The sequence below is a fragment of the Paramormyrops kingsleyae genome, chromosome 21 (assembly GCF_048594095.1).
Source record: "Paramormyrops kingsleyae isolate MSU_618 chromosome 21, PKINGS_0.4, whole genome shotgun sequence".
Classification (NCBI taxonomy): Eukaryota; Metazoa; Chordata; class Actinopteri; order Osteoglossiformes; family Mormyridae; genus Paramormyrops; species Paramormyrops kingsleyae.
Window position 1 is genome coordinate 56,907 of NC_132817.1, and position 14,805 is coordinate 71,711.

The window sequence follows — 14,805 nt, forward strand, 5'->3', positions numbered from 1 at the left end:
CCGCAGGGGCAGGAGACGACACAGGCGCCTCTGGGGGCGCCGCAGGGGCAGGAGACGACACAGGCGCCTCTGGGGGCGCCGCAGGGGCAGGAGACTGAGCTGGGAGCTCAGGCACTGGAGTCACGGGGAGCACTGGAGTCACGGGGAGCACTGGAGTCACGGGGGGCGCTGTAGGCGGCTCAGGAACCGCGGGGGGCGCTGCAGCCTCAGGAACCGCGGGGGGCGCTGCAGCCTCAGGAACCTCGGGGGGCGCCGCAGGCAGAACAGGCTGGTCAGGCAGGACAGGCTGGTCAGGCACGACGGGCAGATCCGGAACGGGCGCCAGGAGGAACGCCGAGCGAGCTGGTGCTGCCCCTTTAAGGGCTCGAGGGACCCGGGGAATAGCGTCCCTAACGGCGCGTATCCCGCCATGACCCAGGCGCGCTGGCCGGTAATGGTATGCCCCCATCGGAGGTGGCTTCTCCGGATGGGAGCTGGCCAGGCGGGTAGCGGCGATGTCATCCCAGGCTGGGTGCAGAGAGCAAGCCCCCAGAATGACTTCCTGCATGTCCTTTGGTTTTTGTTTTCTCCGTTTTTTGCGGCTGGCTGCTTTCGGCGGAGTTGCGGGCACCTCTGGCAGCTCCGACAGCTGACCATATGGCAAGCCACGAGCTGAGGCTTCCTGTTTTAGGTTCGCCTCGGCTACCCCGCGTCTCAGTCGCTGTATGTATATATATATACATACACATACACTCAAACCCACTTATCTCATCCTCGGTTAACTCGCCAACCCTATTAAGTCGACGTTTTTGAAGTGGAACCGCCAAATTCCCTCTTTGTCTTAGCATTTCCTCATCGGTTATGTCGATTCTTTTATGTCACCGAACTCTAATATCTCGAGCACAAAAGAGGGCCAAAATCGCCACTTAACATCGATTATCTCGATCCCCGTGACGATTCGCTGGCTTTTAAAAATGTATCACAAGTGCTAAACAGCGCGTATTCAAATCGCATTCGCATGGTAATTTGCTGAACAACGCAGCTGTGAAACGCGATCCAGGTAAAACTTTTTTAGACAGCATAAATAATATTGAAGCATTTGTTTTCAAGCAGACTGTCAAAGGCAAAAGCAACAAAGCATTTTAGACTTTGTAAAGAAACCATAGTAACCGCGTGTATGATACTTTTCAGAGCTGTGTCAGAGCGAAATGACTCGTGAATTTAATTTTGTTACACCCCGCAGGTTTTTTGTGATTTTGTGAGCGATCTTTGTGTTTTCAATCAATGTTGGAGAATATAATTAAAGGTTTGTATCGAGAAACGACGGTGGTTTTTATTGTATACTGGTAAATCTCTGCTGTTAGTTGGTGCACATATGCCTTTTGTTAGCCAACATGTATGTCGGGGCCGGCTGTACGCTGGGGCAAGAGGGGGCAACACCCCCTTAAGCAAACGTCCTGCCCCCTTAAATCAAACTTTTAGAAGTTGAGGAAGAAAATAATAATTACCCACAAACTGAATATGGACAAGATTTACTACAGTAGCTGAAAAATCCACTGAAAAAGGCACAAACGAGATGATAAGTTTCACTTCTTGTTCGCTCTTTCCCACCACGTTCTATTTGTGCGCGGGCTCACGCGGCACTCGGCAGAGATCCCCTATTCACCCTCCCCCCAGCTAAACATCCAATCACTGTTAGTATGCAAATGAGACAGTTTCTCAGTAGGCAGGGCAGAGCGAAATGAGCCGCGTGATTGCGGGAGGTTTAGAGGAAGCAGCAATCTCTCTCGTCACAATCATAGCGACTCGTGAGATCATGGTTCGAATTATTTTTGTCTATTTGGGGGGGTCTTGATCGGGGGGTACTGTACCCCCCAGTACCCCCCGATCAAGACCCCCTCCCAAATAGACAAAAATAGCAGTTTGGGGGGGGGGGTCTTAACATTTTTCTTTAAAAAAAAAAAAAAACTCACCTTGTAGGAAAATTTTATGTGAAACGATTTCAGACACCCCTAGTGTGGACCGTACCATTTTAACCACCTCGGCGCTAGAAGCAGCTTAGCCAGACGGTTACGTCATTCATTCTCATTGAGCGACTTGTTCGTTGTGATTTCAAGATTTCAAGATTCTTTATTTGTCACATACATAGTTATAACAAGTACAAAATGTAGTGAAATGAACCCTGACCGATCCTATTTTTCAGTTTTATATTTCAAGACTCTGTGAATTGATTTTTTCTTTTTCATAACTTAGAATACCCTTTTTAGTTTTGGTAATATTGGCAATAGTGAAAAGTGTTTTGTTGGGTTCAAATATGTTTGATATAGGTCATCCAATTAAGGTAAATGTCATGTTTTTACTTGTTTTAATCTGATGAGGAATATTTTATTTTATTTTTTGTTGTTTTACTTTTCAGTTTTCCCCCTGAGGGATTGCCACCTTATGTGGTCAGGGGGTTTGCGTGCCTCAGTGACCCTAAGAGCTACACCAGCAGAAGCTTAGCCTTCAGGTGGGACACCCAAGTTGGACAGGTTTTAGGGTAGAGGCCTGACAAAGTGCAATCCAATTACATGACAAAAACAGTTATCCAGAGCACCACCCCAACCCTTTCCCGCCTTTGTCACCACCATGTGCCCCCTTCACATTTCTGTCTGCCCCCTCATATATGCATGTTGTTGGAGCACGACGTCTCCACCGGGTCCGTAGATGAGAAGAGATTCACAGCTGACACGGGGAGAAGTTGCAAATCACTGGTTTATTGTCTTGACTGATTATAATCAGGGAGCGGCCGTCTGACATACATTCAGCATGTACAGGAGGAGGCTCTGCCATATGTATCAGTTGTATCCCTTTTAAAGCCCTTCGGGCATCCCCCCCCCCTTTCTCGGTACCTTCCGTGTACGTAACAACCACATGTGTGGTTCCAGCCGGGTCGTACTGTTCTTGGCCTTCTGGAAGGCTAAAAGATAAGTAGGGGCCGCTGATGTTCTCTGTCGCCCCCCCTATCTGTTCCGATAGGTAGCCTTGGCTTGCCGGCGCGCCAGTCAGTTCTTGTTTTGACTAATTACAGCCTTATAGAATCATTCCCTTTATTTTATTAATTATTCCCTCAATTCCCCCTTTTGATCTCCGCAAGGAGATCACCCTGATTATGCTGATTAGTAATATTTTCCCTTATTTATGAAATTTTGCATTCCCCCTTTTGGTCTCCGCAAGGAGATCACCCTATTGGCGGGGGAGTCGTAGGTCAAAGCTGTCCAAATGACCTTTGCCCCTCTCCGGCCCGACAGGCAGGAGAGGCATCATCTGCGCATAGGTGCCATCCCGCTTCTCTATCACGGTAGTGATGAGACGAACTGACAGTGCGCGCAGGCAGGGAATACAACAACACCCGCAAGTAACTAAAATCGCAGCAAAAGTCGCAAAGGATAATAAAAGCGAGCCCATTAAGCCTTTCCACTGTCCGAACGCTGAGGTCAGCCAAGCATCCCAGATGTTATTGATCCCGGAGTGTGCATGCATCGTTCTGGAGAGGGTCCGGAGACCCTCGAGTGCCCTGGTCACTGAGCCGTCTGGTGCTGTGTTATTGGGAATGTAAGTACAGCATACTTCCCCAAACATAGCGCACACTCCCCCCTTTTCGGCTAGTAGCATATCTAGCGCCAGCCGGTTTTGGACCGCCATCAGAGAAGTAGGGCCTAATTGCTCAGCCAGGCCTGCCACTGCATCTCTAGTAAGGTTGGACAGGCGCAAAATGTTATAGTGCACATAGTTAATGCGGTCTACATTTTTATTGGGAGTGATGGGGAATATGGCCGCCACAATAGGGATGTTTTCAAATCCCGCAGCGACCTGGTCAGCCAATTTGAATTCATCTGGCACTCCTCTCGGGATCCCTATAGCGTCGATGTAGGTGGGTGAATCTACCGTGGGGTCAAAGTTGGGTGCCTCGCGTCTGCGTCTAATCAGTAGGCGTCCTCGTCGCCTCCCCACCAGTTTCCCACCTGGTGCACCAGTAGTGACCTGCTGTGTATTGGGACGTTCCCCTATCAGGACTAACGGTGCCATTAGCCTTACCATGGCGCATACCCCGTGACCGCTGAGAGGCATTCTAACTAGTAACTTATCCCGGCCACAGAACCAGTAGAGGCCAGAACGGGCCCAATGCCCTATGTAGTTGTTCCTGGAACCATTGTATATGATATCACGACACCACTCGCTGGGAATGTCCCCCACGCGGGGACCAGTACCCGCGAAGCTAAAGCAGAGGTATTCCGCTTTACCTGGACGGGGAGTGAATGGTCCTACTTTAGTCCTGTTATCTATGGGTGGAAATAGGGATGCCAAGGTGGTGCAGTCCCCCGGTGTGGCCTCCCTGGTCAAGGCTAACATGCAGGCATAGCCCCAGGCGTCCGAAGGATGCAATGGGGCTGGTTCCGTATAGAGCTGGGGTCTGGCTGAAGCACAGGCCACACAGCCCTCCATCTGCTGTTCTCTGGCATTCTGCGCAATCCAGGCCAGCCAGATGTTGCCGTTCTTGTACCCTGTGGCTAGTTCTAAAATGTCTAGGGGATTCAGTCTAGTGTAATCGACCTGGAGCACTATAGTATCGTTAGTGCCTTGGACCGGGGTGGTTATTTGAGCCATAGTGGGCCCTCTAGTGGGCTGTGGGGCAGTCTGAGGAGGGTCTACAAATAGGATACTCACCACGCCCCAGGGGTCCTTTCCAGACTGATCCACGCCCAGCAGGATATTCAAATCGTTTCCCTCCTCCGGGGGGTGATAATACTCTCCTATCGACAACGCCAGCGGATTCAAACTGGGTTTTCCAGTATACCCTTCCCTGGAGAAGGTGATGTTAGTCCACCAGCTCCTTGCGGACCTTGGCCCATAGGGCTCCCAGGGTCCGGTGTACTTAGCCACCCTGTCCCAGCTTTCACACGGTCGGGCCACGGTCCAACCGGCGCGACACCCTAAATGATGTTGCTGGTCATAACAAAGCCATACGTCGTACCCTCGGTACGACGCGTTCTGGTACTGACAATTTATTACGTCACATAAGTCAAACAGGAAAGTGGTGGGGGTGCCTCTTATGTACTGGAGTTGCAGAGGTGCCTCTCCTCGGTAACCTACGCACATGGCCGCTCTTGTTTGGACAGTGGAAAGCAGTATTATCATATCCATAATCATTAACCCTTTAAACATTTTAAGCATCACACATAACACACTTGTTTCCCCCAACATTCCCCTTTTTATCTTGATCTCCATCCTGGTCCTAGTGTTGTCTGGCGGTGGATGAGGTGCTTTTGTTCTTTCTGGTCGTTGGAGCAGGGGTGGACTACCCTGCTCTGGTTGCTCAGGTCAGGGGATTATTCTGCCCCTTCTGTTGAGACCTGAGTTGCGTCTAGTTCAGCCGAACTGACGCCCTGGATTCCTTCCCTAAGGGCCTCCTGGATCTCTGCCGTGGTTCTCCCTGGCTCCTCCGCAGCCGCGCACTGGCTCCAGTGAAACCACGTGTCGCCTTTGCCTTTCAGACGAACCGCGTGTGACGTCCTCTCAGTGACCTGGAAGGGGCCCGTCCACCTGGGCTCTGACCACTTCCGTTTGATGACTTTCAGGAGGACCCACTCCGCCGTGTGTGGTTTGGCTGGCTGGTTCTCTGGTCTCGCCTCCTGGATCTGTTTAGAGAAATCTGCAACGAGGCCTTGCAAACAATCATAATATGCCCTTGGATTTTGCTCCCCCTCCTCGTCGGGGGTCCAGGTTAGCCCTTTCTGGGGTCCTGGGAACTGCCTGCCTGTCTGGAGCTCAAAGGGGGTAAACCCGGTCCCCCTGTTTATGGAACACCTCACTGACATCATTGCCAGTGGTAAAGCGTCAACCCAATTCATTTTGGTCTGCGCGCAGATTTTTGCCAATTTTTGTTTTATTGTTTGGTTCATTCGCTCCACTTTTCCCTGGGACTGCGGATGATACACAGTTCCAAATGCATGTCTCAATCCCAATGCTTTCTCCACCGTCCGGAGGTCCTCGTTCTTAAAGTGGGACCCATTGTCTGACCGAATCCTGTTGGGAAACCCGTGTCGTGGTATATACTGTACTGATTAATCAGAAACTTTATCACGGATACCCCATCCTCCTTCTTTGTGGGCCATGCTTCTGGCCACCCTGAGAATGCGTCCACACACATCAACACATATCTGAACCCTCTCACTGGAATCACCATGTCTGTATAATCTATAACGATTTCTTCCCCTGACCTGGTGCACGTTGGAAACTGCCCTTTCTCAGGCTTGACTGTGGGTCGCGAGTTATACAAGGTACAGGTAGCGCAACTCCGTACATACCCCCCCACCGTCTCTTTCATAAATGGATGCCACCAGCTTGTCAGATTCTCTAACATTTGTCTCACCCCTGCATGACCCACCCCGTGGGCTTCTGCCAAGATTGTCTGGCGAAGACCTGGGGGAAGGGCTGGCTTCCCTTCCTTACTCTGCCATAGCCCCTCCTTCTTGTGCCCCCCTTTCTCTCTCCACATCGTTTTCTCCTCTGGGGAGGCCTTGTCCTGTTCGTGCTTAACTTTCTCTAGGGTCAGTCGGTAATTCTGGTGAACTTCCTCCTCTACTGTGATCATCTGTTTGGACACCACATACCCTGCGACCCTCTTCGCTTCCTCATCTGCCGCCTGATTTCCTTTCGCTACCATTGTTCCTGACCCTTCATGTCCCTTGCACTTGACCACTGCCACTCTTTTGGGAAGCATCAAGGCCTTTGCCAATTCCCTCATTTCTGCTTCGTGTTTTATTGGCTTGTTCCCCGCGGTCAAGAATCCTGCCCTCAGCCATTGGCTGAGTTCGACATGCACTGCGCCTACAGCATATGCTGAGTCTGAGTATATGGTAACTTCTTTCCCTTCTGCTAATTTCAGGGCCTCGATAACCGCTATCACCTCGGCTCTCTGGGCTGACTGGGCTCCCCCCAGCCTGTCTGCCTTCAAGGTTACATAATCTTGGCCTTGTCTGGCCACCACTGCATACCCTGCCTGCAAACCTCCTGTGTCTGTTCTAAAACAACACCCATCTGTAAACCAATCGTCTGTCTTCTCTATTTTTTCTGCCCCTAAGTCTGGTCTGACTTTCTCCTCCTTCTGAACTCGGTACTCACACTCGTGTGGTTCTCCCCCGCTCATGTGGTCTGCCATGTTGATCCCTTCGTGAGAAAAATTCAGATTAGGTGCTTCTAGTATTTTACTAAGTCTCTGTTGCCTGAGTGACGTCATGGTAAACGTCTGTGAATTCACATAAGCCACCACACTGTGCGAGGTCAGAATGTGCAGCGGATGTCCCATCACTATGTGTGCTGTTTTCTGAATGATTTTGGCCACTCCCGCCACGTGCCTTGTGCATGCGGGGTGTCTTTTTTCTGTAGTATCGAGTTTTATGCTGACGTACATCAGCACTCTCCTCTCCCCCCCTTTTTTCTGAAACAGGATGCCGTTGACGACCTCTCCTGTTTCCGAAACATCCAAGTGAAACGGGAGAGAGTAATCTGGGAGGGCTAGGTCCGCGGCCTGTGCTAGCCTCTGCTTTAAGGTGATAAACGCCTCCTCAGATGCTTGGTCCCAGTTAAGGGGCATCCTGAGGTTACGTAGGCCATGTTCTCGGACAAGCGCCCTCAGGGGCTGTGTAAGTCCCGTGTAATCTGGAATGTAGGTGCGACTGTAACCTGTGAGCCCTAGGAAAGATAGCATGTCTTTTACTGTGATGGGCTTTGGGTAATGCAAGATAGCCGACCGATGAGCTGGGGAGAGGCCTGTTCCTGCCCCCGACAACACTCGTCCTAGGAAGGTCACTGCTGTCCTAGCAATCTGCAATTTGTCTTTACTGACCTTAAAGCCTTTTTCTGACAGAAGGCGCAGCACTGACTGGGTGGCCTGTAGGGCCGCCTCCGCTGTTGGGGCCGCGATCAAAAGATCGTCCACGTATTGGACAAGGGTGACACCGTCCGGGAGAGGACACCCCTGCAAAGCCTGCTTCAGGACCTGGTTAAAGATACCTGGAGAAAGGGCAAACCCTTGAGGCAGGCGGGTGTACCGCAGCTGGCAGCCCCTGTAAGTGAATGAGAATATGTCCCTACACTCCTCTGCTAGGGGCAAACAGAAAAAAGCATTTGCTAGATCAATGCATGTGAACCATTTTTGTTGCGGGGTCAGATTAGTTAGGGCAACATATGGGTTTGGAACTGGAACAGTAGGGGTCAGCAGGAGGTTGTTTATGGCGCGTAAGTCGTGGGCCATCCGATATTTGCCTGTGCCGGGTTTTGCCACTGGGAGGATGGGGGTGTTCCACTGAGACGTGGAGGGCTCTAACACCCCCGCCCGCAAGAGGCCCTCTATAGTCTCCGCTATCCCTTCCTCCGCCGCCGGCTTGTGCGGGTACTGTTTGAGCCAGAGGGGACCCTCCCCTGATTGAAGTTGGAACTGCACTGGCGTGCAGGATATTAGACCTACATCTGTGGGGCTGGTGGACCACAGCGAATCTGGCAGAGACGCCAGAATGGCCGCCGCCTTTGGGTGGTCCATCTTTTCACACCCGTGATCTCTAGCTATCTGCTCATGTTGCAGGAGGGCTGTGTCCTGTGTTGTGACCTGTATGCGATAGGTACTGCAGGAGGGCGAGAAGGAGACCTGTGGGATCTGGGTCTGTACCCAGTCCTCAGTTTCTCTGGCCCGTTTCACCATCGGGCCCAAATCCTTGGCCTGGTGTTTGGGATGGAGGGCCAGAGAGACATGTGGGACAGCTTCCTGTCCCATCATGTACCAGGGTAGCTGTTCTGGGGTGAGCAGAGTGGCTGAGGCTACTCCTTCGGGACCCACATATAAGTTCTCAGAGGTAACTTGCCACTGCCGGCCTTCTAGTTGCTCAACAAACAGTTCCTCATACCAATCAGTACTATCCCTATCATAGAAAAGGGTCACATGAGGAGGGTCAGGTGGGGGCACATAGGGCTCTAGGAGCGAGATCCAGGGCCGCCACGCTGAGTAGGCCGCCAGGATGCCAGCCAGGCTGGGTTCTAGTAGGCCCCAATAGATGTCTGCTAGGGCCTGACTCTGGACCGGCTGTACCAGCCACTGTCCCGAGCCCGCGGTGCGGGCGTCGCACCGCAGGCGAGTGCCCTCCGGCAGGGTGACCACCAGTCCGTCTGCACTGCACAGGATCGAGGCCCCCAGCTTCACCAGCATGTCCCGTCCCAGGAGGTTCACTGGAACGGAAGAAGACACCACGAACGGGTGGAGAAAGGTCTGTTTTCCCACCGCAACCTTCACCGGTTTAGTCACTGGCAGTCTCTGTTCTTCCCCCGAGAAGCCCACAACGGTCACTGTTGAAGTAGATAGATGATGTTGTTGTGGAACCACGTTAAGAGTGGAATACGTGGCTCCCGTGTCTACCAGAAATGGCAGTTCTTTATCCATGACCATAAGGGACAGCATAGGGTCTGCCTCCCCTGCGTCCCGGGCCGCTCGCGGGAACCGTCATGGTGAGGAGGGGTACCAGTCCCACTCCACTGCCGGATATTGTCCTGCTGTGGGAGCCGCTTGGGGGTTGGGGGCCATCACCTGATTTCCAAGTGGGCCTCCCCTGCCGTGGACATTGACTGGGACCGCTGCTGGGCAAGTCCTGGCCCAGTGTCCTTCCACCCCGCACCTGAAACAGACACCTGACGGCAGTCCCCTTTGTGGAGCACCCCTTCCCCAGCCCCGGCCCCTGTATCCCCGGCGCCAACTGCCTCGGCCCCTTCCCCATTGCTGGCCCCACCCTCCCTGTTGGGAGGTGGGTGGCCCGTTCCAAGGGCCGGGCAGGTATATGGGTGGTCCCCCTGGGGACACCCCCGCCACCATCTGCTTTCCCTGCTCTTTCCTTTTAGCTTCATTAGCCTTTTGCCTCGCTTCGCCCACCTGCAGCTTCAGTAATTGTGTCTGTAGCTCCTTAAGGTCGCTCTTTTCCTTATCTGCCTCTTCTTGCGCCCTCTGCAAATGGTGTAGTACATGCCGGTCCCACACATGGGAGTCTGCTCCCGGGAGTTCCGGGCTGCCCAGTATAGCTGACCTAACTGCCTCTGGGACCCCCTCCATTACTGCCCGCCTAAACCACTCCCGCTGCACCCCTTCCTGCCCCGGGTGGCACCCGGTTCGACGGGTCCAATCCTCCTTACATTTATCCAAATATTCTCTAGGGTGAACCTTAGGATCCCATGTAAACTTTGGGACGGCTGCTCCACTAGGGGCGGGGAACATCTCCCGCATGGCCTCACCCAAGCGCATCACCACCATCGTCAGACACATATTGTCTGCATATGTAATAGTCCCTGCTCTGTCTTCTACGCCCTGTAGGGAATGTTTAGTCAAGCAGCGGGCTGCCACCGCCCGGAAATCTCCCAGTGCAAGCGTCATCCCCTGAGTGAGTTGGTCTAACTTCTCCATCCACTGTCCTCCCCCCTCTGCCGGGGGGGGCATTTTATCTGCCAAGGCCTGCACATCTCCTATAGAGAAAGGTTTATACCTTTCCCTTCCACTGCCTGCTCCCCCCAATAGGGGGAGCTGCTTGCCTCTGGAGCGCAGGCCGTATCTATTTCCAGACGGGCCTGGCAGTCCCTCTATGTACTCCTCGCTGAGTCCATCTATCTGTAGGGCCACTTCTGTCTCCTCCTCCTCAAGTAACCCTAACAACTGGCCCAGCACCTCTACTTTCTTCTGCGTCCGGCCGCTGAGGCCTAGCTCTCTCCCTGGTGTGACGGGTTTAGCGCATCCCCCTCCCCCTAGATTTTCTGCCTGTTCCCTCAATACTCTGTTACCAAATGCTGGCTGCCCTTGTGCCCTTGTATTTTCATGGACATCTGACCTATCTCTTTTCACTTGACTAGAGCCCTCCGATCCTACGTCTGAGTCCCTGTCTGACTCCTCCTCTGTCTTCCCAGACCGGACACAGTCTGAAACTTCCTGAGTATCCTGTGTTCGAATGTGGAGGGTTCCTCCTGTCACATTGATCATGGGGCACATATGGGCCGGGGGCGCTGTTGAGAGCGCCTCCCTGCCCTTATACGCTGAGGGAGGATCCCCATGTTTTACTTGTTTTTCTTTTATGGGAGGGAGTAACTTACCCTCCCCTTTTTTCTCACTATGGAGGTGGTCTGTCCCTTGCCAAAATATGGCTAATCTCGCCCACACTCTCCTTTCCTTCTCATGTCTTTCTGCCTCTTTCTTCCACTTCCCTTTCTGCACTATACTGGCTGTCGCCCTCTGCCTTGCTGCTTCATCCCTTTGGCTAGCATGCTCTCTCTCCTTTTTCCACAGTAATTCTCCCAGTGAGCGCTCATCCTCTACTCGACACCCGGCGCTTCGAACCGCCCCATACATACGCTCCCCGGCATCAGCTACCTCCTTCTCTTTATCTCCTTCACCACTTGCCCTTTCTATAGCTTCCTTCACCACCTGGATCTGCTTTACTAGTGGCTTCCACACTGTATTTTCCGGGGGCGCCCATCCCCCGTCATCTAGCTCCCGATCAAACTCGCGGTCCATTTTTAATCTGTCCTGACTGTTTTGATCCCTTGTCTAACAGCCCTTCTGCCTCCGGATGTGGGTTCAGCCACCCACACTTAGTACACCTCCTTATCCTAGTCGAATGTCCTACCAACAAACACCACCAATACATAAATCAACAACTTCTAAAATAATAAGACTATATTCAAAGCAGGTTACCGCTGTGTCCCCCCCCTGAACAGGGCACGCCACACAAGCCCAATCCCAGTCAAACAGGCCCGCTCCCAGCCGAAACCCCCCCGATCCCCAGCAATGTCAGCTTGGAAGGGGGTGTTCTGTACGCACAACTGAGACTACCCAGGTGGGAGTCAGCTTATCGACCGCACTACCGGTGTTCTGACTCGACCAAGGCCGGCAAAATAACCTTCAGGCGTCACCCACCCTCCCGAGAGTCCAAGCCAGGGGTGTTCTTAGAACTCACCCTAGGCGAGGTCCTGCTCAGAAGTTGTAATGACCGCCCGAGGTACCTGTCAGTCTTGCCCGTACTGAGTCAGCGGGTGCGGCCGGGCTGGCCCGCTTTTGGGCGTCCAATTGCTGAGAACTCCCCTTCGGTTCTGACAAACTGTAAGACCGCAAGCAGTGACAGCAGAGCCACGGGCAAGTTCAACCAACAGAGAGCAAGCGATACGCACCCAGGACAGGAAGAACCCACAACACTGCTCACACACAAACCAGTACAACTGCACCCAAGCTGGTGCTTTGATTCACCCCTTCTTTTTTTTTTTTTTTTTTTTTTTTTTTTTTTTTTTTTAGTTAGAGAGGGGGACCTTATTCCCTCCTCCCAATCTAGAATTCGGGGTCCTGAATTCCCTGGGTCTCCCACCCAGCTTTTCTACCGCTCATAAAATTATATTTCCCTGCGTGGGTCCCGTACCCTCTGCTCCCTAAAATTCTATTTCCCTGCGGGGTCCCGTACCCTCTGCTCCTTAAAATTCTATTTCCCTGCGGGGTCCCGTACCCTCTGCTCCTTAAAATTCTATTTCCCTGCGGGGTCCCGTACCCTCTGCTCCTTAAAATTCTATTTCCCTGCGGGGTCCCGTACCCTCTGCTCCTTAAAATTCTATTTCCCTGCGCACGATACCTAGACACAATGCATACACAACACATAGACAGCACAATATATTGTATAAACACAGTGCGTGCAACCTCTCCTCCGTCTTACTTTACCGACGGGCCACTGGACACTTCAAACTGCTCAATTTGACATATCCAATGTGCAGATTTTGATGTAACAGGCTCTGCTTACCTCTTCTAGTCGGCGCCTCGCAGTTCTCTGTGTCCAAGTAGGCCGCGTCACCCCTTAGCCGAATCCTGCGAATCTCCTGGGGATCCCGGACGAGCCCCCAAATTGTTGGAGCACGACGTCTCCACCGGGTCCGTAGATGAGAAGAGATTCACAGCTGACACGGGGAGAAGTTGCAAATCACTGGTTTATTGTCTTGACTGATTATAATCAGGGAGCGGCCGTCTGACATACATTCAGCATGTACAGGAGGAGGCTCTGCCATATGTATCAGTTGTATCCCTTTTAAAGCCCTTCGGGCATCCCCCCCCCCTTTCTCGGTACCTTCCGTGTACGTAACAACCACATGTGTGGTTCCAGCCGGGTCGTACTGTTCTTGGCCTTCTGGAAGGCTAAAAGATAAGTAGGGGCCGCTGATGTTCTCTGTCGCCCCCCCTATCTGTTCCGATAGGTAGCCTTGGCTTGCCGGCGCGCCAGTCAGTTCTTGTTTTGACTAATTACAGCCTTATAGAATCATTCCCTTTATTTTATTAATTATTCCCTCAATGTCTAGAACCCGCCCTGATGTATGTACATATTTATAGCATGCCGATCGCGTCAAACAAATCGCGGCAATGCCAAAAACACCAAAAACCCGTACATGTACATTCTCAGTTATTAACGCACATAAATAAATTTCAAGCACATGTTAATATATTGCTGCCATATTGGTTTTCAGTTATATCGGTTATCTCAACACTTTTTGGCAACCCCCTAGGCCGGCAACATAACCGGGTTCGATTGTATATGAACAATCAACCTGTTCTAGTTTAAATGGAAATATATTATTGTTAATAAGCTGAGTCTGAGAGTTTTATTTATTTGATAGTTTATTTCACATTTCTTGTTTGTAAAGGCTAAATACAAATAAAAAGTGAACCTTATTTTTTTTGTACTGTTTTTATTTAAAAAAAATATATATCATTTTAATAGGAGGAGCCTGGAGGTATTATAGACTTTGTAAATTCAGTTTGCAGACATCCATTGTGTGTGTCCTCGGCAGTTTTTTCCTGAGGCTTTTTAATATTGTCCATATCGATATCGGAATTATATCGTATCGACCAAAATTAAGAAATATATCGTGATATAATTTTTTGCCATATCGTCCAGTCCTATGTTTGATCTGTTGTGCTGTTTATTGTGTGATTGACCTATTTTATTCCCAAGGTTACTGATTTTATGTGTTTTGGGAAGGTGTATGATATTGTTTTAGCCTGACCCTTGTGCAGAGGTTGGAAGTGTTCCTTTTTAAAGGTCTTAACTTTTTACAGGGTTCCTGCGGGGTCTTAAAAAGTAAAAAATTCAGAAAGTTAAATTTAAGGCCTTAAAATGCCCAGATTTTCATCCTCGGTCTTAAATTTAATTAACCCAAGTCTTAAAATTCTTACCTCCGTTCATTCCCAATAAGCATTGTCCGCAGAAAATAAAATAGTAAAACGCTGTAAAACTAATCTGTTGGTTGTGTTTTCTGGTCTGCACCAGTGTCTGCGTGGTAATAAAACTACAAATCCCATTGCGTGATCACTGCGGCTAGGCAAGCAAACAGTTTGAGAAGGGTCTGGCTGCAGAACGTGCACTTTCAGCCACTGACATCAGGTGCACGCTCAGCCACAACAGGAAGTGCAGGGGAATCAAGCGCTAACTTAGTCCTTGAGGCCAATGTGAACGGTATGTTGTTTTATTATTTGTATTACTGAATGATATAGTTACAAGTTTATTTCATGCCATAAATTATTGCAATGTAAATGTTTTGATGTAGTGCGTTAGTAACTTTTTTCTCTGACTGGAGTGAATTTTTTCAGTTAAAAGGCAACTACTAGCCAGTTGGCTCACGTTATCTTATAAAATAAACGCATTTCTACTTTTACAGAGCTTATCCTGGAGTTACCTTGTGAATGTCTTAGTTTCCAGCATATAGTTTTTAGTTGTTCGTGTGGTCTTGAGG

The 14,805-nt window shown here is 50.9% G+C and overlaps 1 protein-coding gene across 3 annotated transcripts; it reads right to left on the reverse strand.

Annotated features, from left to right (window-relative positions):
* Positions 1 to 2,715: 2,715 nt before the first annotated feature.
* On the reverse strand, positions 2,716 to 13,362 carry LOC140581506 (uncharacterized). Of its 3 annotated transcripts, XM_072704400.1 has the most exons (3): positions 13,146 to 13,362; positions 12,825 to 12,978; positions 2,716 to 5,671 (listed from the first exon to the last, which is right to left on the reverse strand). In XM_072704400.1, exon 3 carries the CDS (start codon positions 5,245 to 5,247, stop codon positions 3,205 to 3,207), a length of 2,043 nt encoding a protein of 680 aa, XP_072560501.1. In that variant the 5' UTR covers positions 5,248 to 5,671; positions 12,825 to 12,978; positions 13,146 to 13,362; the 3' UTR covers positions 2,716 to 3,204. The 3 variants fall into 3 exon arrangements, with proteins under 3 accessions (XP_072560501.1, XP_072560502.1, XP_072560500.1); XM_072704401.1 differs by lacking the exon at positions 12,825 to 12,978 and having other exon boundaries at positions 2,716 to 5,657; XM_072704399.1 differs by having other exon boundaries at positions 2,716 to 5,657; positions 12,825 to 13,362.
* Between the last annotated feature and the right edge of the window lie 1,443 nt (positions 13,363 to 14,805).

Coding starts and splice junctions, on each gene's coding strand:
- LOC140581506 (XM_072704401.1), bottom strand. CDS start 5,247: ATGGAGATCAAGATAAAAAGGGGAATGTTGGGGGAAACAAGTGTGTTA.